The following is a 25919-nucleotide window of genomic DNA, read 5'->3' as shown; positions in this document are numbered from 1 at the left end:
ATTGGGTAAATCAATGGTAGTTTATATAGTATTGGCAGAGCTTTTTACTGCTTCAAAGTGCTTTCCTACACAATCCAACAGAGCTGTGGATTGATGTTCTGATGAAGAGGCTGGGGACAGGTAGCTGCTGGGTATGGGAGGTAGTTCTGAAGCTCAGTGTAGGCCTCTTTCTCCCATTTAGCCACCCAGCAGGACTTTACAGAGTACCTACTGCTTACCGGACCTCATCATGTGCTGGCCCCAAGGCTAGCTGGATCTTCTGCACACACACAGCAGGAAAGAAGTCAACAGGTGAAGAAAGAAGAAAAGAGGATAACAAATACATCCAATAACGTGTCACAGGGTGATTTGTCCACATTTTCATTCAAGAAACCATAAATACTTATGTGCAAGGCCCTGAAGTTAAAAAGGTGAATCAGTCCTAGAGCTGTCCCCAAAAGGAGCTCTCTACAGGTAGTTGATGCAAGACCTGGACTTACTTTTCATAATGACAGACAGAAAGTGGCAAGTGGTCTGAGAAGTAAGGAAGCATACAAAGAGGTCATCACATTGCTCAGGAGCTACTACGGTTCTTTTTTTTTTTTTTTTTTTTTTTTTGTCTTTTTGCCTTTTCTAGGGCTGCACCCGTGGCATATGGAGGTTCCCAGGCTCGGGGTCGAATTGGAGCTGTAGCTGCCAAGCCTATGCCAGAACCATAGCAATGCGGGATCCGAGCCGCATCTGCAACCTACACCACAGCTCACGGCAACGCCAGATCCTTAACCCACTGAGCAAGACCAGGGATTGAAGCAGCAACCTCATTGTTCTTCGTCGGATTTGTTAACCACTAGCCAGGACAGGAACTCCAATGGTTCTTTGTACAGTATTGGTCCAGTCAAGTCCTTCCACTATCCCAGTGAGTGTGCCTTTCAAAAGCAGATATTTATACCAAGGTCACACAGACCCTGGATTGATATACCCCCCAAAAAGAATGATATGGAATTCCATGCTGTTTACAGGTGGAATTACAGAAATGGAATACTCATCTCTAGAATCATTTCTCTTGAAGAAACAGAATTCCTCTCACACAGTCGGTCTGTGGTTAACCAGTCGTTTGTAATGTATCTCCAAATTTATCATCTAACCCTGACCATATAAACCTCTTGCCAACTGTAAGGGCCTCAGAACTGGTATCTTAAAAATTTTACATACTTGCAAATAAAAATTTAAACCAAAGACTAACAATATCAACACGTGAATGTAAAGTTTGAAAAATCATTCCTTGTCATTTTCTCCAAACCTCATCCTTTCTGGGCCATCCAAAATCGAGCAATGTTTTCCTCTAGGTCAGACCACACCCATGTCCCAAAGTCTCTGTTTGGGTTAATTAACCTCATCAAATGTTATGTTAAATTTGAGCATTGCCCCCCTACTCCCTCTTCAGGTTGTAGCTTTCTGGGCAAGTTCTGTGTTATTGGAAAACTTAATGACAACTACGAACTTTTTTCCTAGGGGAAAAAAGTTTTTTTGTTTTTTGTTTTTTTTGCTATTTCTTTGGGCCGCTCCCGTGGCACATGGAGGTTCCCCGGCTAGGGGTCTAATCGGAGCTGTAGCCACCGGCCTACGCCAGAGCCACAGCAACGCGGGATCCGAGCCGCATCTGCAACCTACACCACAGCTCACGGCAACGCCGGATCCTCAACCCACTGAGCAAGGGCAGAGACCGAACCCGCAACCTCATGGTTCCTAGTCGGATTCGTTAACCACTGTGCCACGACGGGAACTCCGAAAAAAGTTTTTTTAAAAAGGGTTCATAAACCTTAGGTTTATGCCAAGAAAACTTGGCTCTAAAAAAAAAACAGTGGCATTGCTACCAACAAGAGTATAAGGTTATTAGGGATCATCAACACCACAAAGAGTATGCAGGCTGAATAAATACTATCTAGTTGGCTGTCCAAAATAAAATGACTATTAACTGCTATTCAAAAAAAAAAAAAAGAGGCAAGACAAAGACCACTTTTTACCCATTATGATTTATTCTCTACAATACTTTTGTTAAAGAGTTCAATGATTTGCACTCAGAAGTTATATAGCCAAGAGGCAACCAAGTGTAATACAAAGAATTGGTCTGAAGTCTTTGCACTGAAGGCCATACAAAGTCTCTTGCTTCAGGGAAATAAGAATGAAAACAAACAAAAAGAACATATAGCTCCCTAGGCTCCAGAATCTCAATAGAAAATAACATCAACAGTTAGTGAAATTGTAGGTGTTAACACATCATGGAAAACAGATCTTGTGCAAATATTAAAATTAACACCCAGGACTCCTGTATAGATGATTTTTCTTATAAACAATAAAATATATGTAATGTCTCAACTACAAACCTTTCTTGTTGAAAGGGTATCTAACATGTGTTGCTTTAGTATTATGAAGCGAAAAAGTTTAAGAACCTCACAGTGGAAACCAACACCAACAAACTCTAGTGATCAGACATTCTCTTTTAGTTAATGTAAAACAAAGACAATTTGAAATTACAGAGAGAATGTCCTAGCTGTGGGTATCATGAGACAAGCCAACGTTCCAGACCAAAAGGCACTCACAGCTAGGGATGAAACGGACTCCGAACCAAACCAGCCAAGGTAGGCTGGTTCCTTGAAAACAGTGGTTACCTACTGTTCAGCTTGAGCAGCCCAAGGACAAAGGAAACGCCAGCAGAAAACACCCCTTTCTCTTTAAACCTACCACTCATACCACATGTATTGGCCACCCTCATCACTGCTTTGGTCAAGCGCGTGGAAGGCAGTAAAGTTCCAGTTCGGAGCTGTCATCTCCCTATGCAAAGCTGCCACATGGATGATCCAGACTTAGTATTTTTCCTGAGAGCCACCTGCCATACATCTTCATGAGGTGACCATGACCGTACACTTCCAGACTACTTCCTGACTAGGCTCCATTCAGGACAGACACTGAAAGTGCCATTCCTCATGGGGCCCAAGAGTTTTCCTTGGTCGACTCCTGAGTCCCCTTGCCAAGCCAAGAGGAACCCGAGCATCTCCATCTCCATTGCTGGACTTGGATGGGAGCATGAGGGAATGTGCAGGGAGTAAGGCTTCTTCACTCCAAAAACCACCGAGCCCACTTCAGTGTGGTGCTGGGCTTAACAAGCCCGATTCTTGTGCACTGATTTTTTTTTCCCCATTTCCTGGGTTTTAAAATTTTCTGTTCATTTTCTTAAATGGCAGGTATCCTACCTGACCCTCAATAAAATAAAAAACATACTATACATTGGGGAAGACAAATAGGGCAACATTTCTACAAGATAGGCTTGAAAGAGCATGGCACTGTAAATGCTTGCATGACCAGTCTCACTGAGCGTGCTCAGGGGTGAAAGTTTAGCACCATTTTTTTTGCTTTTTTTAAACTTTAGAAATTAAACACAACTTTCAACACAGAAGACTTGAACATTAATGAGTGTAGCCCTATATATCAACACTGTTGTACAAACTGGAGGTGGGTGGTGTAGCCCAGAGCTGGCCACCCTGACATCAATCCATGGCACCTAAGAGTAACTGTCATGACATTTGTTTGTAACAAGACATTTATTATTCTCAGCAGCAGGAAATCACAGAACAATCCCTTCATCTTCAGAAGCCTGTTTCCGTTAATACTGTGAGGGACCTGAGGGCTCAGCACAGCAGCCAGGTGGTACTGCAGCCGGGCCTGTGTGTCCGCGGTCAGCCCACATTTCCCTGGCACATCCCGCATTCTCACCACAGCAGAGGCTGGCACCAAACACACCTGTCCATCCTTAACCCACCACTTCGAGAAATGAAGACAGCTAGGTCTAGACCAGCACCTGTGTTGTTCTTTAGACTGTGTCCCTGCTCCTCTCCCCCACTCCTGGCAAAAGAAAACTCCAAAGATCCTTTGACTTGACTATTTGCCCATTTTGGAAAGCCACACCAATACCACATAAACATTAAGAATAAATTAAAACAAAACATCATGTTCACTGGGTTGACACCCAACCCACTTCAAGAGTTCTCTAAACATGTTGTTGAAAACCAGTGCATCACCCTTAGGGTCCTTTCTTCCCACTGGCCACCTCTTCCTGTGAATCATCTCAGCAGTGCCTCTGTGACAATGTTTTAAAGTATCTCCAAGTCCCCAATTTCTATGACCTTTGCCACCATGTAAGTGAAGAACAGAAAGAGGGAGGAGAAATTTGCTGACAGCTATTTGGAATCAGCAACAATGGAAAAGGGAAATATGCCACATGAAAACATGAATGACCCAGAATAACATGAACTATCTGGAACTGCCACGGTGGGATGAAGATTCCCAGCATGTTAGGCAAGACAAAGACTCACCTTGTTTAATCATACAGCTTTGTTCTAAAGTCCCTAAAGACTAAAACTGCAACACGTTTCCCACTTCTACAGGCAAACTAGGAAAAGGAAACCCTCTGCTTGAAGGTCCTTCAGGATGTTTGCCTGAAAAGAAAAACAGCTTGGAGACCATCCATTCTCTCCTAGACGTGTCATTCTAGAGCCCAACCCGAGTGCTTGCTTGAACATCTCTGCCCTCTGAGAACCTAGATCCAGCTAGAGGCACTGCTACCGGCAGAGGAGTGAGGTAGCCGGGGGGGTAAGGAGGAGGTCTCTCTCCGACACTGCAGGCAGTGACGCTGTCAGGACCTCCGGCGGGCATCCCAGTCCTTCCTCGGCAGGCTACACCACAGAGCTCTGCTCAACGCCAGGAGACTCAGAGCAGGAAGAGTGCCAGAACATCCAACTGACAGTGGGATGAAAATTAAAACCTTCGTGGCTAATTGAGCAATGAGATCTGCAATGCCATCCAAAGGGCTTCCGATCTTGATGTAGGTCTCTGTCCAGGAGCCTCAAAGGACTCATGGCGCCCACCTTCCACCCTAACGTGGCATCCACTTATGAAGCATGGAGGTTGTGATCAACTCTTGGTACGCAATAAACTGGAAGTTTAAAAAAAGGAATTTAAAACAACCTAAAAATGTTTCTTGTTGGTCTCCGTTGCCCAGACTGCCAGGGGAGTACACCTACTTGATCTGGGGAGGCTGCAGGGGTGTGTGTGGGGTAAGCCTTCATCAATCAATTCCAGCTTCCACTGTGTGGCCAACACACAGGCAGCAAATCACCTGCAGCACCCACGTGCCAAGGTCTTCTGAACCCACACGGAATTCTCACTAGTCATGGAGGAGCCCCAATCCAACGGAACCCCATATTGAGGAAAGGCTGAGATAAGGCTTGGGCCCCTCAAGTTCTGTTTCATTCAGTATAACCCCGCCCCCCCTCCTCAGTCAGCTGGAGGCAGACTTGGCAACGGAAGCTAGCATCATAAAATGGTGCAGTAATAGAAGTAACTGGACCAGGAAGAGGAGGCATCTGCTCCAATGATGTCATAGCCATTGGTGGCCACAGGGGGGTGGGACTGGTCATGCAGCCGTGTGTCAGGAGTAATGATTGTAGAGGGGCGGGGCATGAAGAGTGCCATTCTGGAAACAGTGCTGTCGAGAAGCAATATACTCTGCATAACTGATTGTCACCTTCTCACTTCGGTACCTGTATAAGGAAACAGGAAAGGCTATTAGGAACCCTGAACACCTCATTTGTAGTCACGCAGCAGAGAAAACCAAAGAAAGCTTACTCCACATTTTGAAAGAATAAAATGGAAGACCGAGAGCAACCTTACTTACAGAAAATGAAAGACAGCACAAGAAAACAGTGTTGTTATTACAAATGAACAAGATGAAAAAGCACAATCACAATTCACCCCTGAGAATGTGGTTTCTGCACATCCCACCTTTAAACACTTATCATCAGGCTGCTTATCATCAGGCTGCTCTTAAGCAATCTGCTACTACTAGGGTGTTTGGATGAAAAATTTCAAGGTCAAATTACATGGGTGGCAGATTGGAAGATCATTGTACCAATGCCCAGTGTAAAATGCCTATCTACTTTCAGGCTAAAATGTGGTAAATTTGACAGAAATGCAACCTCAACTTGAAGAAAAGCAATGAACAAGTTATTTATAACTAAAAGGGGCACAGATACCTAATTCTGGGTCAAATTCTGATGAAGCAGGTTAAAACTTCCTGGGGCTATATATAGGGTCTCACTTCCCAGATGAATATGCTGTATCATACCACAGGGTCATCAGAACAGAATCCATAGCACTTTGGCTTTGCTCTGGAAAGAGCCATGAGTCAGGATGCGAAGCATGGGGTGTTACAAACCTATGGAGCCTACTACAGACCACAGGAGCTGGGTGTGACAATCCTTACCCAGAGCCATCTCTTTCCCACTGTAATCACTCCTCCACTGCAAGGTGATTATTCCTGAATTTTGACAGGGAAATGGCTGTTCAAATAAATTATAATAATAATGATAATAATGCTTTGTATTTGAAGTTTTTTTTTTTTTTTTCTCTTTTGGAATCCAAAGCATTTCAAAAACACTGGGTTCTCTTCCAAATAGACCTGTGAGATTACTATATGATTATTCAGCATTTTACAGATGAGGAGGCCAACAGGCCCACAGAAGTTAAGCCTCTCAGTGCTTCTGATTTCAATAGGGACGGGAAGAGAACAGACATCTACTGACCACCGAGATTTTGCCTGGCCCTGGAGTAGAACTTCTTCATACATGACCTTACCACACCCAAAACAACCCCAAAGTGTCATCATTTACCTCTTCAGGCAAGAATTTTTTTCCACTCAGAGGGGCGGAATACATGGCCCAGGCCACACAGCCAGGAAGTGGTGGAGCTGGGATTGAGATTGAGAACCCAGCCCACGCTCATTTACTACACCAAGCAGCCTCCCCATGGAAGTATCTGCTGTAGACAGGTGTTTCCTTGTAATTCTGTAAAAGGCATTTTCTGACTCTTCCATCAACACGCCACCTGACTGCATGTGATGCCAACTGCCCCTGGACCTCTGTCCTGAGAGCATTCCCATCTGCTTTCAGTCTTCCCGCTCAGCCTCCCAAGTGGGTCTGGCTCAGTGGCTACTCTGCTCCCACTGTGCTATGAGTTCAGCTGTGGACACACCCAGAATGCTGGGGGTGGTCTCTGCTTTTGCTGCCCCTGCTTCCTCAGAGCTTAACCTCACCCGCACTTCTTTGGTTTAGAGATATTAGCAGAGAAAATTTTTTTCTTCTCCTTTTCATCAAAAGTATACTCCATCTCCAACCCAAACTAAATTAGAATGGCAAGGAAAATGAGACAGTGGCTTACCTGGTGAGTTTGATGGTTTTTCTGAATTCACTAGTAATTGGAGCCTTAAAGCCACCTTTCCTGAGCAAGGAGTCTATCGTCTGGATCTGATCCCAGTCTGAGGAGGAGAGGCACACGGAGGTCAGCGCACGGTGACACAAGAATGGGACGCACTCTAACGCGGGGGCAGAAGAGAAGCAGCCAGGTTGGCTGGGGCAGAGAAAGTCTGGGCCCTGCCCCATATGCCTGGAGCCCCGGCTGCCTCACTGGCAGGCTGAGGAGAATCTGAGATGGGAGATGAGAGCCAACACAGCTTTAGTGACTGGCCCCAGGCTCCCTGCATCCGAGTCTTTCCTGTCAGAGATGATGCCAGTATAATTATCCAGAACAAACAGGGTCCCAGCCTTTTGGCCTAGGCTATAAGTAGGGCTATTCTAGGAGAAGAGAGGATTCCAAGTCTGCAGCTTGTAATCCTTCACTCCAATGATTTCTACGAGTCGCAGTCTACTACAGAGAACTGACAGTGGGAAGGAAGCTATTTCTTTGGGAAGGATGGGAACGTTGTTCAGACATTTACTGCTGTTGTTCTTGAACATTTTCAACAGATAAAGCCAAATATGTCAATTGAAAACCAAAGAGAACCCCTCAAATTACTGTAATAGGTACCCTGATTTTTTAATTTTCCATTTTCAAAAGGCAAAAATACCTTGATTTACTGAAGTTATCACCACATCTCACTATTAGAAAATACTCCTGGTGTGCCTCCTTATACAGAAAATGTCAGATTTATGATCTCAAAGAGGTGGCTAAAAAGCTTCCTTTTTATGCCACATCCCTGCTGCTGAAAAGTTACTAACAAGGTAATCCCTCTCCATATAATTACTGTGGGTATTTTTCTTTATTCCAGGTTTACACCCAACAAATACGTAAACGCCCAAGCAGCATTTTAAGGTATTCTTCTAAATATTCTTTAAAGAGAAACTCTGCCTAACCCACTTCCTGCCTTTAATGTCCCAGTATAAAAACTGGGTAACTACTGAGTTCTTTAAAAAGAAATAGGTGCGATTACGTTTTGCATTTTCCCAGTTATAACAGTTTAAAAATTCATAGCCAGGGGAGTTCCCGTCATGGCGCAGTGGTTAACGAATCCGACCAGGAACCATGAGGTTGCGGGTTCGGTCCCTGCCCTTGCTCAGTGGGTTAACGATCTGGCGTTGCCGTGAGCTGTGGTGTAGGTTGCAGACGCGGCTCGGATCCCGCGTTGCTGTGGCTCTGGCGTAGGCCGGTGGCTACAGCTCCGATTCAACCCCTAGCCTGGGAACCTCCATATGCCGCGGAAGCGGCCCAAGAGATAGCAACAACAACAACAAACAACAACAACAAAAGACAAAAAGACAAAAAGACAAAAAAAAAAAAAAAAAAAAAAAAAAATTCATAGCCAGGAGTTCCCATCGTGGCTCAGAGGTAACAAACCTGACTAGGATCCATGAGGATGCAGGTTTGATACCTGGCCTTGCTCAGTGGGTTAAGGATCTGGTGTTCTGTAGCAGTGGTGTAGGCCAGCAGCTGCAGCTCCAATTCAACCCCTAGCCTGAGAACCTCCACATGCCACTGGTGAGGCCCTTAAAAATAGCACAAAAAAAAAAAACACACACAAAAAAACAAAAAAAACATAAAGTTCAAAACTAATGTGGGGAACTCCCCTTTACAATGAACTCTATAATGTGGTCAAGCTGATTGCTGGAATTTTCCTACAATTACCACTATGGTTTTAGGGACCAGGAAATAGTACTATATCTTTTGGGGAATTTGTTCTCATTCTGTAAGAAACTAATAGATATGGGGAGGAAGAAAGGGCTTAGAGGCAACACACTCCACTTTCCTGACCTTTACTTTGCAACACCATAAATAGTATCGTTCATGGAAATGCCATTTGTCCAACTCACCTTGTTCCTTCGCAACCTCAGGTAAATATGTAGCTGTACGTTTGACGCCTTTCTCATTGACGAATTCAATTCGAATCCCATGGACCCCTACCTACAAAAAAAACCCCACAACCAATAAATGGCATTTACTTACTTTAATGGACCTTCAATCATCTTGTATAAATTGACACTGTCCCCTGACCAGCTTGACCCAGGTCTGAGAAAAAAGTGGGGCCCGCTTGCTTTTCATGCCTCTCAGGCATTGAAACCAAAGAATCTGCAGCTTGAGGGAAAGTGAGCATCTCTGAGCAGCCACCTCTCTGAGAGCATGAAGGTTAGAGAAATACATTCTCTCAGGAGCTTATCCAATAACGTGGACTAGTCTACCTTTGCTCTACCCCATTAAAAGAACATGCCACAGGGGTTTGGGGTTTTTTTTTTTTTAGGCTGTGCTCATGGCATATGGAAGTTTCCAGGGCAGGGAGTGAACCTGCACCACAGCAGTGACCTAAACCACTGCAGTGACAGTGCCAGATCCTTAACTCCAACATGCTGTAGGGTTTTGATCTGGGTTCATGACTCTTCACATATAGCTTCTGGTAACAACTTTTATTCAAGGGCTAACCAAGAAGGATCAGGAATGTTCTCCTTTATCCCCATTATTATTCCTTACTAGACATGGCAGAAGGATGTGGAACAGAGCAGACTGGGAAAAATGGGAGAAGAAAGCCTTTACAACTCTTCTTCTTATATATCAAAGCACCTTTTCTGTCACACGAGTTGCCTACAATCACTTCTGACCTCAGCTTTCACATTCTCATACCCTCTCTCAATGAAGGAGATACATTACCATGTACTAACCCGAACCCAAATGCAACGAGAGATGCAGAGTTCCAAATGCGGCTGTTCTCACCTCCCAGTCCAGGTAATCACTGGCATCCTCAAAGTTAGTAAGGAGGGAGACAGAGCAGAATAGTTTAGGCAGCTCCTCTCGGGTCAGGGGGGGAAATCGGCTGTCCTTAAGTGCACTGGAGGGGGACAGAAAACATAAGTGAGGCTGCTCTGGAGTTGGGAGCCAACAGCACTTGCCCAAACATTAATCGTGAGCTACTGAAAAAAACATCTATCATCACTCAGCACTAACATGCTAAAAACAACTTTACGCTATTAGCTGTGTATACCTGAACCGGTAAGTGACTCACCAGATCAAAGCCCCCACACTTTCTGATTATCAAAAAGACAGCGCTCAAACTATCACTCAGAAGAAATAGTTGGGCAATTGTTTTCAGTTTTGGCCAAGTATCTACAAATCTGATGTGTGGTGTTGTTACCTGGTTAGCGTGTATTCCCTGAGTCCTGAATGAAGATTCATGGCTGAGAAGGTCCCAATGCAGCCACGAAGCCGTTTGTCCCGCCCTGTCTTCCATGTCACAAAGAGGGGACTGAAAGAGCAAAGCAAAAATCAATCATGGAGAAGAAGAAAAGCCTGACTCTATCTCTGTTCATCTCTTCCCCGAAAGGCCTGTGTTCTGATGCCGGCTGTTGGAAAGGCTCTCGGCCTCTGGGAGCCATGCAGCCCTGGGTGGGAACAGGGAGGGAATCGCTGCAAGGCACGGGAAGAGAGGCTCTGTAGCCTGGCCCACAGTCTCTGCTCACAGGGGGACTTCACTCTGACCCCCACGGGGGGCATGCTGTTTTCTTCTTCCTCTGCCCAACTTTTTCTTCCTCTAGTATTCCATGGCTCTCTCTTCTTAACTCTCTTTTTATGTGTCTGTGTTCCCCACTTCCATCCTTCATGAAGACATGCTGGGCCTGCCCACCTGCTCCCCCTTATCTGAAAGCATTCCCTGCAACCCACATTGTTCCCATCATTCTTTCTGCCTCTCCTGCTCATAAATGTCCAGGGGAAAAAAAAAGTCTCCTCAAGAAAGCTTACTCTTAGCAGGAGTTCCCCTTGTTGCTCAGCAGGTTAAGAATCTGACTAGTATCCACAAGGATGAGGGTTCGATCCCTGGCCTTGCTTAGTGGATTAAAGGAGCCGGACTTGCCACTAGCTGTGGTATGGGTCACAGACACGGCTCTGATCCCCCTGCTGCTCTGGCTCTGGCATAGGCCAGCAGCTGCAGCTCCGATTCAAGCCCTAGCTTCAACCCCTAGCATGGAACTCATATGCCACAAGTACGGCCTTAAAAAAAAAAAAAAAAAAAAAAAAAAAGAAGAAGAAAGCTTACTCTTTGTAGAAGTCACCACTTTCTTTTTTTTTTTGTCTTTTGTCTTTTTGTTGTTGTTATTGTTGCTATTTCTTGGGCCGCTCCCGCGGCATATGGAGGTTCCCAGGCTAGGGGTCGAATCGGAGCTGTAGCCGCCGGCCTACGCCAGAGCCACAGCAACGCGGGATCCGAGCCGCGTCTGCAACCTACACCACAGCTCATGGCAACGCCGGATCGTTAACCCACTGAGCAAGGGCAGGGACCGAACCCGCAACCTCATGGTTCCTAGTCGGATTCGTTAACCACTGCGCCACGACGGGAACTCCCAGAAGTCACTACTTTCTAGGCTAGAGTCATGCTTCATTATGCTCAGATCAACGGTAACAGACTTTCTTAGAAAGAGGTTACAGAGCTGTCCCCTCTTCCTGAAATTCCTTTACATCCCTATGCCCCTACCTCTTAGATCCTTGAGTTAATACTTCCAAAAAGCAACTTATAAGTTTTTAAAGTTATCTAACTTCCTTGATCATTACTACAAAGCAGCATATCCCACCCACCCATCTTTTCCTTCCAGTAAAACACCTGACCAGCACTAGCCAAGTTAACATACCAAAACCTACTAAAAAAATCCTTCAAGAATTCTACTGTCTCCACACCCTACAATGCTGCAACTACCACCTACTCTTCCAAACCCGTGTCCTCTCCTGTAAGGGACACAACTCGATCCCACTCAGATCAAGGTTCTGACTCTCACCTACTCAGGATGTGTCCCTTGGCAATACTTCCCTAAAAAGTCAACACGTTTCCCCCTACATTTCCCGTCCTCTGACACAATCACAGGAGCAACTTCCCCTCTACCTCTGCCGAGACAGCATGCCACACAAACTATTTGGCTTTTGTGTGTGGTCATGTCATCTGCCAACTCAACAAGTCTTCAGGAAGCGAGGACTTTTTCTTCACTTCCCCTCCCTTCCCTGCCCAGAGGACCTGTGCCCACCTCAGCATGGAGCGAACAGTGGAGAATGAATGACCAGTCTGTGAATGCTATTAAAGTACATCCTAAAAAAATTAAAAAGCAGCAGGACTCTTTAAAGCCAGCTCAAAGCTGCTTCCAATTCTGAGAAAGAAAACACTGGCCTGAGTTTCTTCACTTGACTTTGTTCTTTACATACATCTCTTATTTAAGTTATGGATACCTTGAGGGGACCTGGGACAAATAACAGTCTTGAACTAAAAACAGCAAAGTGGAGTTCTCGTTGTGGCACAGTGGTTAACGAATCCGACTAGGAACCATGAGGTTTCGGGTTTGGTCCCTGGCCTCACTCAGTGGGTTAAGGATCCAGCATCGATGTGAGTGTGAGCTGTGGTGTACGTTGCAGACGCAGCTCGGATCCTGTGTTGCTGTGGCTGTGGTTTAGGCCAGCGGCTATAGCTCCGATTCGACCCCTAGCCTGGGAACCTCCATATGCCGAGGGAGCGGCCCAAGAAAAGGCAAAAAGACAAAAAAATAAAATAAAGGAGTTCCCGTCGTGGCGCAGTGGTTAACGAATCCGACTAGGAACCATGAGGTCGCAGGTTCGGTCCCTGCCCTTGCTCAGTGGGTTGACGATCCGGCGTTGCCGTGAGCTGTGGTGTAGGTCGCAGACGCGGCTCGGATCCCGCGTTGCTGTGGCTCTGGCGTAGGCCGGTGGCTACAGCTCCGATTCAGCCCCTAGCCTGGGAACCTCCATATGCCGCGGAAGCAGCCCAAGAGACAGCAACAACAACAACAACAAAAGACAAACAAACAAACAAATAAATAAATAAATAAAAACAGCAAATTCTGACCTTCTTGATTGGGTGCCAGCAGCCACATAGGACTGACAAGGAACAAAGTGAGGGGACCATGTTAAAAGCATCCCAGCTCCCACTAAATGAGCCCCTAGTCTCCAGCCTAGCCCTTAGGCCCTGGCAATTGACCTGGACTTCAACAGTGCCTGGGTCCACAGTGGTGTGATGCTGTGGCTTCTCCACCTGAGAAGGTAAATGACCCGCCTACTGCCACAGGAACCAACAAAGACCAAGAACCAAACCCTCCTTATTCCCAGAACATGAACAACAGGACAATAACGCCTTCAAACACAGCTGAGCTAACCGTCCTATTACTAAACCTGGGGAATGGTCTAGATAACGTCCGGACTTTTTTCACCATCCTGGTCCCACTACCTTTTGCCCAAATCATGTTGAAGCATTTTAGAAGCAGGAGCCTCTTTCAAGAAGCTAGCTTGCCTTTCTCATTGTTCCCCCACAGGACTCATTTACTCACTAGGGGTCATTGGTGAATCTAGGAAGTCGTGGCTGTGGGAAGCCATAGAGGTGACAGTAAAGGACGTCAAAGCAGTAGCAGCACATCTCTGCAGTCACCACCAGATTCTTGGTGGTATTGGCAGTTCCATTGGGCCGGGGGAGAGGGCTCAGCGCTCCCGATGCGGGATTCATTCGTGTGATGGGAGAGTTTCCAGGTCCCAGAGTTAAGTCCGACACATTCTCCCGACCACTGCTGCCGTCCACATGCTGGTGGTTTTGAAGAGGTCCTGAACTAGAGCCGGGGACAGTTGTGGACTGGTTTCCGTGACTGTGCGTTCCACTTCCAGATAACTTAGGCTTCTTGACCCCACAACAGCCTGCTGCCAGCTTGGGCTCGAGTGGAGGAACACAACGTCTTTTTCCCATCCTGATTCAGTGCCTGAGGTCCGGAATGCTGCAGAACCCTAACCCAAGAGAGAACAGGCAGGCATTCATTCAAATGGTTAGTCAGGAGGAGAACACAAAAATCAAAGAGGAAGGGGTCTACACAGAGAGGGTAGGAGCCATCAAATTCTTTCTTACCCAGGTCACACTGGTCACAAAGGGTCGTAGACCAATGGGCTAGAAGAGACCCTGAATTCCAGACCAGGGACACCTAACCTTTTCCTAAAGGGCAACTATTTTTAATTTTCCATAAGGTTATGATCATCATGGCTGAAGGCAGGGAACAAGCAGCTCCCTCTTGCCCAGGACTCTCAGGGCATAAGGATGGAGTAGCAGCCAGCGTGAAGCTGAATGGGGACATTTCAGGAGTGACTGGAAAACTGCGCTTGACCTGTCAAGACTCTTCATCAGGATGCTTCCTCTACCTTTTTAGAGGCTCCAAATTGAACCATCCTATTTTTAAAGAACCCCACAGGAACGTTCCTGCTTTTTCTTGTTAACCACATCCTTTCCACATTCTCCTCGTCACTAACCTCAACCTATCTGTGTAATTTTAGCCCCAGATCTCTGGGACGATGAAAGGCAGCAGCTGCTTTCAAACACAAGGCTCCCCTCCCACCTTTCCATCTTCACAGCTCATGTTTACAGCCTGACTCATCTTCTTTGGTTCTCCTCTGACCTCACTCCAGTTTCTACACTTCTATACCTTCAAGACCCCATTCAAAAAAAGCTACAACCTGGTAGAAACCTTTATTCACACAAATGACCCAAGCTTCACAGTCCTTTTGTGAGGTAGCCATTTCTGCCCTGTCATAGGAAGGCAGACAGAGGCAAAGCCATCAGCCTAACAAAATGTGGTGTCACATGTGCCAGGAAACCAAAGGGTCCCATCTGATGATGTGAACTGGAGGAAGGAATCTTTTTTCACTAAATTCTTTTTCTTTAAAAAGCCTAAGGTAAAGATAATACAGCTGTAACAAGACCAAGATCCTTTCTTTTGTCTGTGTCAGTAATCAACAGGATCAGGAAAACAGATTCTAGTTATTTCAATGTCAATATCAAAGTTTGTAAAATCCTGCTGACTTGAGAAAAGTATACTTCGGTTTTTCTCAAGTCATTACATGTTAGTTTTAGCCCCCCACTCAGATGAATATATAATTCCTAAAATTTTCCCTGTGTTTTGAACATGTAGCACATAATTGCCTTTTTAGGCACTTGCTCTACAATATGGTATTTTGTCCGTAAATTCTACAACCTTTTAAATCAAATTAGATATTTATGTACCCATTTGCAATGGCACTGTTTCTACAAAAACAACCTGTCACTTCAGGTTGATACAAAAATTTCAAATATTGCTTATGTTCTTGATATATGCTGATCCCTAACAAAATACACATTTCTAAATCTAGGGCAATTCTTCAGAAGATGAAAGTTGTCTCGAGCAGAGGATAACAGCTTGCAAGCTTCAACGTCTGGCTTGAAACAGGGGCTTCTTTTTGAGAAAGCTTTATGCACTTGATGCAGTAAAACTTCCAATGACTAGATTGTTTCTGAGCGCGGAGGTCACTGTCTTGTTTAGACTGTTAAAAGAGGGAGCAGAATGTCTTGGTTAAAAATGCTGCCTGAAGGGAGTTCCCATCGTGGCACAGCGGAAATTAAATCCGACTAGGAACCATGAAGTTGTGGGTTTGATCCCTGGCCTCGCTCAGCAGGTTAAGGATCCAGCACTGCAGTGAGCTCTGGTGTAGGCCAGCAGGTAGAGATCCAATTAAACCCCTAGCCTGGGAACCTCCCTATGCCACAGGTGTGGCACTAAAAAGCTAAAAAAAAAAAAAAGAAAAGAAAAGAAAAGAAAACTGCTGCCCGAAGGACCAAATGCCCGGGTTCAAATCCCGATTCCTCCGGGATTAGCCTCTCTATGCCTCAGTTCCCTCAAAATGGGAATAAACAGCAGTACTGACTGCCTCATGGGGCTGTCAGGAGAACTGAGGTTAATACATGTAAAAGGCTTCAATACAGTGTCTAGCATAACATAAGCTGATTGTATCATCTGGGCTCTTGTTTGACTGTTTCCACGAGGATGGAAACTCCCTGAAGGTCAGGATTTCGCCATGCACTCAGGGCTTAGCGCACTGAACAGGTGCTCCTTAAACAGGATTTTACTGAATCCTCAAAACCACTCAGCAAAATAAATGATGTTACCATCATTCGACAAAGGAGAAACCTAAGATTTAATAAGCAAGACAATCTGCCCAAAGCCAAACTGTCACTAAAACAGAGTCAGGATGTGGACCACATCTGTCAGACTCAAAGGCCTGGATCTCCCCACCCTAAGCCCCATGGAAGAATGAGGCCTACCAATAGCCACTGGATCCACTGCCTTTCCTAATGGCATGAGAAAAAAATCAGCAAAGTGGGTGGGTTAAAGATTCAGCATCAGGTTGCTGCTGTGGCTTGGGTTCGATCCTTGGCCTGGCAACTTACACATGCCTTGGGCAGGGCCAACAAACAAACGAACCTCCCAAAACAATAAACAAAAAACCAAATCAAGGGTAAACTAAAAACTAACTTAATAGTTTGAAAAATCTTGCCAAGAAACTGGAGTAGGGAAAAAAAAAAAAAAAAAAAAGTCGAAACCTAAGCCCAAGGAGTTCCTGTTGTGGCTCAGCAGTAATGAACCCAACTAGGATCCATGAAGATGAGGATTCCATCCCTAGCCTCCATCAGTGGGTTAAGGATCCGGCATTGCCATGAGCTGTGGTGTAGGTTGCAGATGTGGCTCAGATCTTGCATTGCTGTGGCTGTGGTGTAGGCTGGCAGCTGTAGCCCCAATTCCACCCCCCGCCTGGGAACTTCCACATGCTGCATGTGCAGTCCTAAAAAGCAAAAACAAACCAAAAAACCCTCAGCCCAACGTCTGTATCTCCACCATCACTCTGACAATTATCAGGACCCCTGCCATGTCATGTCATTTGAGTCCACAAGAGATGTCACTGCCCTCTGAGTCGACTTTCCACCTTGTATATAACTGTGGGCAGGGGGTTTAGGACACTCATGGAATGAAGCAGAAGGACCATCTCTCAAGAGCCAGAGTTTTAACAGCATGAACAGGGCCCTGAGGCTTTGCCTCCAGAGAGTTTCAAAATTCAAAGCAGCAAAAAGGTGTGAAACAGGTTAAAAAAGGAGATTCTTCCTCATTCTCCTTACGCCAAAACACACCTGAAGAAAGAACAAAATGTCATGAGCTAGTGGTAACACAGGTGTTCTCAGCTACCTGCCTGGTGAAACATCCTACAAGAGAGAAACAGAAGGGCTTTTGAAACCATGCCAAGGCAGGTGAACTCAAGGCCAGGAAGATTCTGCCTACACACCACGTACAATCACCAAAGGAAAATTCTGCCCACACATCACGTACAATCGCCGACTGTACCTGAAGGGGGCATGATCACAACTTTCACCAAGAGACTACAGCTAACAATCTCCCCACACCCTCCATAACTGTGATTTGTAATCAGTAGAACCAGCCCAAGCTTTCTCTGGAGGCTACTAAGCAAAGAATTCAATTGATGTTCTCAATTAGTGACCCAAGGGAGAGTTAGGGACTTTCTGCATCAGAAATACTTTAGAAGGCATTTCTTTAAAAATTTGTTTCATGATTTATTTATTTATTCTTGGTCTTTTTATCTTTTCTAGGGCCACTCCCAGGGCATATGGAGGTTCCCAGGCTAGGGGTCTAATCAGAGCTGTAGCCGCTGGCCTACGCCACAGCCACAGCAACACCAGATCCGAGCCGCGTCTGTGACCTACACCACAGCTCATGGCAACACCAGATCCTCAATCCATTGAGCAAGGCCAGGGAGCGAACCCGCAACCTCATGTTTCCTAGTCAGATTCTTTAACCGCTAAGCCACAACGGGAATTTCTGTTCCATGAATTTAAAACACAGAAAACTTCAGACATAAAGTAAAATAATATAATGAACCTAATAGCCAACTTGAACAATTTTCGACACAGGGCCAATCTTATATCAACTGTACTTCTCAAGCCATCTCCCCTCCTCCTACTCTATTATTTAATGCTCTCTCTCTCTTTTTTTTTTTTTTTTTTTGTCTTTTTGCTTTTTCTAGGGCTGCTCCCGCAGCATATGGAGGTTCCCAGGCTAGGGGTCTAATTGGAGCTGTAGCTGCTGCTGGCCCACGCTCAGTTAACCACTGAGCCATGACGGGAACTCCCTTTAATGTTCGTTTAAGGGGACCAATATATTACTATACGTCAGCAGGAGGCAAATATTAAGTGAACTACAGTAAAGACTGTGAAGGTATTGGTAGTATGCACTTTTATTTACAAAATCAACCACTATCTATCAAGTTCATCAGGTTTCTCTTTAGGTGTGAGGCTCTGCTAACTCAAACTCCAACTATGTGGGCGTCTTCCCACAACTAAATGTCCCAGACTCAGCTCCCAGGACTGTCCTACAGTGATCAAAGACATACTCGTTTCTTCAACAGCTTGGCTTCTGAGGTGTAGTGTAGGATCTCCCAGAATAACAGCGTTTCAATACCAAAGACTAAGCTGCTGTCTGACCAGCTAAAAACAAATACCCCAATGACATGTTCTGCCGTTTCTAGAACTACGTGCATTTGTTTTCCCCCTTCCCCAAAACCTCATACAAACTGCCAGCAATGATACTTTTATCATAGTAGGAGTAACTGAATGGTTACTACTATGAAGTTGGTTCATCTGAAATAGTTGGAATTAGGTAAAAACTCATATATCACTAGGATGCTTCCAAATGAAGCTGTAAGCTTAACCTGAGGGCCACTTTAAGGACCAACAGTAGTGCTCTCCTTTTCCTACTGTCTGTTTCCTTTAGAACAAAGAGAATGGACTAGTTAAAACTGGATTTCCACCATATGGAGACAATACCTCCACAAAAAGCTGGAGGAAAAAACAGGAATCACTGTTTTACCAGGTAAGATCTCCTAACCTAGCAAGTGTCATATGAAGTTGCTCTCGAGTCACCACACTCTTCACCTGACAGGCAGCACTCAAGGTCCTGCCCTTCAACACGGTCCACAAAACAGGCATTGGAGCAGTGCATTGTTGATCTGGGCCAGGTGGCTCACAAAGCCACTTAAATTCCAATCACCACTCAACTCCTCCTGGTTGCATTTTTTTTTTTTTTTTTTTGCTTTTTAGGGCCGAACTTGGCATATGTGTGTTAGTTCTCAAGGGTTGAATCGGAGCTGCAGCTGCCAGCTTATGCCACAGCCACAGCAATGCTGGGAACTAAACTGCGTCTGTGACCTACACCACAGCTCATGGCAATGCCAGATCCTCCTGAGGGAGGCCAAGGATTGAACCCGCATCCTCACGGATACTAATCAGAATCACTTCTGCTGAGCCACAACAGTAACTCCCTGGTTACTTTTGTGTTTTTCCTTTTCAAAAGGTGCTCTATATATGATATATACACCACCAGTCTTATCTACAAATCTCCTGGTAATTTCATTTAAGTTAATAGACTTTTTTAAAGAAAGCAGTATTTATGGCACTACCTGACCTTCAGACACCGGGTTCCACATGAGGTGCTGACTGTTGAGTATGTCTGAAGGTGACTGAATTACAACTATTTGTTCTTATCGACACTGTCAACTCTGCTCAGCTCACACCAAGGGACAGCTTAATTCAGAGCAATATGGATAGTCAAGGTGGACAATTCATTCTAAAAGACAGGTCAAATATCTCCTACACTAACTTCTTGGTTTAGGCTGGTAGCTGTCTTCTTTGCTAAAACACAGTCACTAGTCAGTCCTGGATTTGGCCTTGGGGGCTATTTAACTTTAGGTTGCGCACAGCTTTCCTCCCAAGGCCATACCCAACTTCTAAACCGCACTTGAGAATATATATATATATATATATATATATATATATATATATATATATTTATATATATATATATTTTTTTTTGGATGACAGGGCACTTTAAGAGCTACCCACTGGAGCATTATTTGCCTGGAGGGCAATTTATGATTTCAGGAATTAATATAATCTCATAGATTCCTGATATTTATAAACAAGGTAGAGACCAGTATGGAGCAGAGGATGTGAGGTCACCCTGACTGAAGAGGTTGGCTGGGCAGGAGTACCCGCCTCCCTCACTGGCAGTCCCTTCCAGGGCTCCTAGGTCCACTGAAAATGACTAGATGATGCCTTCCCAGAGCAGCCCCATCTTCAGAGGGCAGAGCCCGGGCTCAACTCCAAATCTAACTTAACAGGTACTGGCTATGCCAGCTCAGGCAGGCTGTCACACTTCTGCAGACTTGGACTCCTGCTACCACAGAGGCTCATTTGTGAGCATTCAATGAGTACAACATGAAAAGCACCTTAGCAGTTCTTTAACACAGAACTACCATTTATTAAAGCATCTGCTAGTACTAATACTATGTCTACCTCTACCGATAAAAGTTGGTTTTAAAAATTACAGAGCTCTGAGCTCTCACGATTTCTGGAGGGATAAACATCGTCATAATAAAGAACTACCATGTGGATAGTAGATCATATTACTCATATAGGGTTATTATTCTAACGAACTTGATACTTTTGCACTTTGGAGAGCCATGCTTCGAATAAATCACCCACTATTCATTGTGAGATGCCAGAAAATAAGGAATATTGGGCTGAGAGGTGTGCGCAGTTCTGTTCTGTCGGGGTCTTTTTTGAAACTTATACCTATGCACCAAAAAAAAAAAAAAGTCAACTTGCTAGATATGCTATTATTGCAGAAATCTTGATATATATTGAGTACTAACAGAACTATTGAGTCCAAGTAGTTAAGAGTTCCAACAACTGGACTGAAATACCTAGAAAAGCCTGGAGTTGTGGGGGTGAAATCTTGATTCAACTCAAAGACAAACCTCAAGGAGTACTTGTTGTGGCGCAGCAGAAAAGAATCCAACTAGGAACCATGCGGTTGCAGGTTCAATCCCTGGCCTCGCTCAGGGGGTTAAGGATCCGGTGTTGCCATGAGCTGTGGTGTGGGTCACAGACGCGGCTCAGATCCTGCGTTGCTGTGGCTCTGGTGTAGGCCGGTGGCTACAGCTCTGATTGGACCCCTAGCCTGGGAACCTCCATATGCCATGGGTGTGGCCCCAGAAAAGACAAAAAGACAAAAAAAAAAAAGACAAACCTCAACACAGCCTACTGAGGGGCATGAACTTCTAACAAAGAAAAGGGATTTGGGAGGTAGGAAAAAGGCAAAAAGAAAAGAAGTCTTTGCATCCTGTTATTATTATTTAGTGTCCAGATGTCTATTCAAACCAAGCTTCATACAGAAGGAACAGGATACTGTTTCCTCTGTGACAAAGAGTTGAACTGAAATTCAATTTAATAATTATGTGATTAGTGAAATGGCACCTGAGCTATAATTCTGGCCTACTTATGGAACTATTCCAAAAAACACTCAGATGAAGAGACCACAAACATTCTGGTAATCATTTCAAATAATCACTTCTATGTTTCTGAAAGCCCATCACACACACAAACAATCCAAAACATTTCCTGTGTAAAAATATCTCCTCTAAAAATACCAGATCTACCTGTATAATCCTTTTTTTTATAGATTTACAAAAATACACAGAACTACACACTTCCATGTCAAGTTAGCTTAAGCCAAACTTTGAATATCAAGAGTCAGAAGTTTTGTTTTCTTTTTAGATCCCCTTCCTTTACTATGAGCTATGGCAGTGAGCCAGGTCTTTCTGGGCCTCGTTTCTTTCATTTGCAAAATGAAAATATTTGTTCCCTGCCTTCCTCACAGAGGGACTGTGAGTCTCCATGAGATGGGAAGCACTCAAAAATTCTCTTAGAAATGTCTGCATACCATTACTAATAAACTCCAGGGTGTAAACCAGCTATAATGGAAAAAATAAAAATCATTATAAAAAAACACAAAAAAACCTCCAAGAAATTCAAGAGTAATAAAAATTTTTCCAGAACTTTGTTTACATATAAAACTCTAATTATTTTCAAGAAAATAGTATCACCCTAGCAGATTTAGGGCAAAATGTTCCAAAATTCCCTGAAGATTATAACCATATGGAAGACACTCAGTAATTGACCTTGATAGGAACTACATTAACCTCTGAGTTATTATGCTCTTTTTTTTTTGTCTTTTGTCTTGTTGTTGTTGTTGTTGTTGTTGCTATTTCTTGGGCCGCTCCCGCGGCATATGGAGGTTCCCAGGCTAGGGGTTGAATCGGAGCTGTAGCCACCGGCCTACGCCAGAGCCAGAGCAACTCGGGATCCGAGCCGCGTCTGCAACCTACACCACAGCTCACGGCAACGCCGGATCGTTAACCCACTGAGCAAGGGCAGGGACCGAACCCACAACCTCATGGTTCCTAGTCGGATTCGTTAACCACTGTGCCACGACGGGAACTCCTGAGTTCCCTCTTTGACTTTAAAAAATGAATAATTGGGAAGGGGCGGGAGGCAGACTTTATGTACATAAAGGTTACGGATAATGCCACACCACCATCTAGGTCACTCTAATGAGATTGTGGAAAATAAATGTGTCTTTACATATTCAAAGTATTTTAAAAGAGAGCAAGTGGAAGGCAATTCATCAACATTAGGACCCCCTCTCAAGAAGTAGAAAAATAGAAGTGAACAAAGTAAACCTACATCCTGAAGTCCTAGCACCAGCCTAAAACAAAAAAAAAAAATTTTTTTTTTTTTTTTAATTTTAAAAGGGCAACAAAATTCTAGTCTAAGTATGTCCAAGGTAATACTCACTTAAAGCTGAAAGTTTGTATTGCCAGGGGAACAGCTATAACAGAGGAGGGGAGCTATTTTGTCTCTGAAATGAATTTTCTTCCTTCCGATTCCATTCCTTCTTCCTGTACCTAAGATGGAAATGTAGGTACAGTGAATGAACAAAATCAAGGCAGTGCCAAGGTAAGGGATGGTTTCTGAAAAAACTACAACTCAACAGAGCAATTTCTAGGGGAAAAAAAAAAACAACTAAGGAACAGGCTTTCCTTAATTCAAAACATTTCAAAATCTAAATATAAGGCAGCAACGGCAGTCCCATACATTATATCACCTCATCCTTGGCATCATCACCAAGAAGGGAGGACAATGAGTATCAAAGATTTAATTGAAACCAAACATGAGACAGACATTAAAACTTCCTCCACCACTAATTTAGATAAAAACTTGCTCCCAGGCTAAGATATACCACTTCAAGATTCTCCACTGGTTTCAGAATACAAACATACTGCCATATCCTCTGCAAAGATGGTGCCGAAGGATTATTGGACAGCATGCCAGGGTCCTGAGGACAGGCCATCTTGTTATCCCAGGTGGGGAGGATAACTGTTGGTAAAAGCCACCCATCTTTACTCTGAGGCTTGCACAAATCTCTTTTACAATCTCTTCACCAACTCTCTCCACCCGCCAGGAGTAGAGAATTGAGTTTTTCCCAAAGATGTAAACAGGAGACTCCAGGCCCCACCCACTCTGTCCAAGGAGAGGGCAGTGAAAGGGGATAGGCCCAGAGGGATCTGGGTGAGGGCGTGTGGCAAAGTGAGGAGTTCACATCAGGACAGGGAATGGAGGAGGGCAAGAAGTGAAGGGCAAAACCCACAGCCTGGGAAGGAGGGAGGCATAAAACCCAGAGTGCCAGGTGGAGAAATAATGGAAATGAGGACTATGGGTACATAAGGAAAGACAGAATGAGGGTGGAGTTGGAAAAAAAGGGAAGAAGAGACGAAAGCGTGCTTGTAAAACAGAGTTCAGCAAGGAAGAGATACAGCGGGGAAAAGAGAGGCCAGCGACGGGAGGTGCAAAGCAGGCAGATAAAAAGGTGAAAGGTAAGAAAGGAGGTGGAAGGGGAGAGCGCGGGGCTCTGGGAGGAGTAGGGGGACGACCAGGCGACGGGTAGGGTTTAGAGGGCAGAGCCGCGGGGGTGGAATCCAGACGCCGGGCGGGGGAGGGGGCGGCGGGGCGGCGGGACGGTGGGCGAGGGCCGCCAGGCGGCGCCGGAGACCACCAAACTTTACACGACCCGCCACTGTTTCCTGGAGGGAGTGCAGAAAGGAGCTGGAGCCTCGCCTGGCCTCGCCTCGCGGCCCGGGGCAGGGGCATCCACTCACCCCCTCCCCAGCACGCCTTCCGACCCACTAGCTCCCCGCCCGCACACGCGGCCCGCAGGCCCCGCCCTGCCGCCTCCTTTCACCGCCCCCAGAGCCCCTCCCCCATGCTGCCCCGGGACCCGAACCCCGAACCCCGGGGACCCACTCGCCGGCCCCTCCGGTCGCCTCGGGGTGAGGAGGCCCGACACGCACGGCGGCAGCCCCTGGGAGGACGGCCTGGCGGGGACGGGGGAGGAGGGCGCGGCGCGGACCGACTTTCCCACCTTTTCTCCTGGCCCAGGCGCAGCCGGGGCAGACGGGACCTCTCGCGCTCTGCCTCCTCCTCCTGCTTCATGGAGCCATGCGCCTGGGTGGGGGCTCGCGAGAGAAGCGGGCCGCAGACGGGCCGGACGCGCGGCGCGGACGGGGCGGGGCGAAGAAGGCCGGCGGGGGCGGGCGGAGGAGGAAGCGGCGGGGCGGCGGTGGCGGCAGGGAAGAACTGCTAGAGGTATTCCCCGGGCAGCTGGAGGACTGAGCCGAGCCGGGACCCGAGTCTTCCGGTATCCCAGCAGCCACCGGAGGCAGTGAGGTAATGGAGGAAGAATGTAGGTAGTCCTCCAGTGGACCACACGCCCTCTAGCTAGTCGCCAAAACCATAGAGATCGGAGAGCCTCTGGAGCACCACCCCGCTGCTGTCACGTGGCCTAGCTTCGCGCACATTATTGGCTGGAGTCGACTCCACGGGTTGAATTAGGAGGCTGCTTTCCACTCTTGGGGTAGAAGCCTAGGCGGTTGAAATAAAGACGGGTGGGAGGTGAGGGGCAGGAGGAGGCCGGTGGGTCGGACCCCTCGGGTCGCTGAGCCTGCGGAGCGAAGCTCCCGGCTGTGAGGCCGGTCGGCGCAGTGCAGGCCGGGCTGCCTTGGCTTCTGCGAGCGAGCGCAGAGCGCGTCGGGAATTGTAGTGCGGCCCGGGCCGGCGGCATTGTCCGTGACGCGGCCCAGGTACCGGCTTGGGATGCAGCCGGGATGCCCAGCCTCGCCGCTCCGCCCTTTCCCGCCCAACACTCAGCCGCCCACGGCTTTCCCGGAGCAGTTAGGCTCGCGTCGCTTCACCCCACCTAGTCGAAGCCTTCGAAGGCAGCCAGGAAGGGGTAGCTCGGAGCAGCCTTATATTCAGCAGACCCATCGGATCCGGCCAGGCTTTTGAGAAGGAGTTCCAGGCTCAGTGCCAGCCTCCTCGTGTACTGGAAAGGACAGACCACCCTAGGTGGTGTCAGGAGCCCAAATCTCGGTCTTGACCCCCACCCCCACCCCAGTCCCCAGCCCAGAAACGACTCAAGTGGCCACTATCTACAGTGCAGGGTTAATTCATTTGGTCGACTAGGCAGATACCTCAGCACTGGCAGGGCAAGGGCCTCAAAGAGAGCAATACAAGAAACATTAAAAAAAATTAATAGAAAATTATTCTCGTTTCAAATATTTGGTGTTTAATTTGACAACTTAACGTTTTTATTATAGTGACAGATGGAGTTGCACTAAAAGTCTCATTTCTGCCCTGCTCCCTCACCCTAACCACTACAAACTGTTTAGGCCCTGCAGCAAAGGCATGCCCTGTTTTAAAGCATTGCCAGTCTAGTTGAGAACACAGACTCAAGCCCACAGATCGACAGTTCTGTGTTTTGCTATTC

The 25919-nt window shown here is 46.1% G+C and overlaps 1 protein-coding gene across 5 annotated transcripts; it reads right to left on the bottom strand.

Moving 5' to 3' along the window:
* AMMECR1L (AMMECR1 like) lies at window positions 1994-25450 on the bottom strand. 5 transcript variants are annotated; one of them, XR_002339479.1, is made up of 9 exons: window positions 24516-25450; window positions 22892-23001; window positions 14234-15675; window positions 13671-14115; window positions 10487-10597; window positions 10017-10183; window positions 9177-9267; window positions 7252-7348; window positions 1994-5576 (listed from the first exon to the last, which is right to left on the bottom strand). XR_002339479.1 is itself a non-coding variant. In XM_021076490.1 (9 exons), the coding sequence occupies exons 4-9, from the start codon at window positions 14075-14077 to the stop codon at window positions 5465-5467; spliced, it is 933 nt and encodes a 310-aa protein (XP_020932149.1). In that variant the 5' UTR covers window positions 14078-14115; window positions 14234-15675; window positions 22892-23001; window positions 24516-25052; the 3' UTR covers window positions 1994-5464. The 5 variants fall into 5 exon arrangements, 4 of the variants coding, with proteins under 4 accessions (XP_020932149.1, XP_020932150.1, XP_020932148.1 ...); XM_021076490.1 differs by having other exon boundaries at window positions 10069-10183; window positions 24516-25052; XM_021076491.1 differs by having other exon boundaries at window positions 10069-10183; window positions 15380-15675; window positions 24516-25052.

This window comes from Sus scrofa, chromosome 15 (assembly GCF_000003025.6).
Source record: "Sus scrofa isolate TJ Tabasco breed Duroc chromosome 15, Sscrofa11.1, whole genome shotgun sequence".
Taxonomy (NCBI): domain Eukaryota; kingdom Metazoa; phylum Chordata; class Mammalia; order Artiodactyla; family Suidae; genus Sus; species Sus scrofa.
This window is presented reverse-complemented; position numbering and strand designations above follow the sequence as displayed.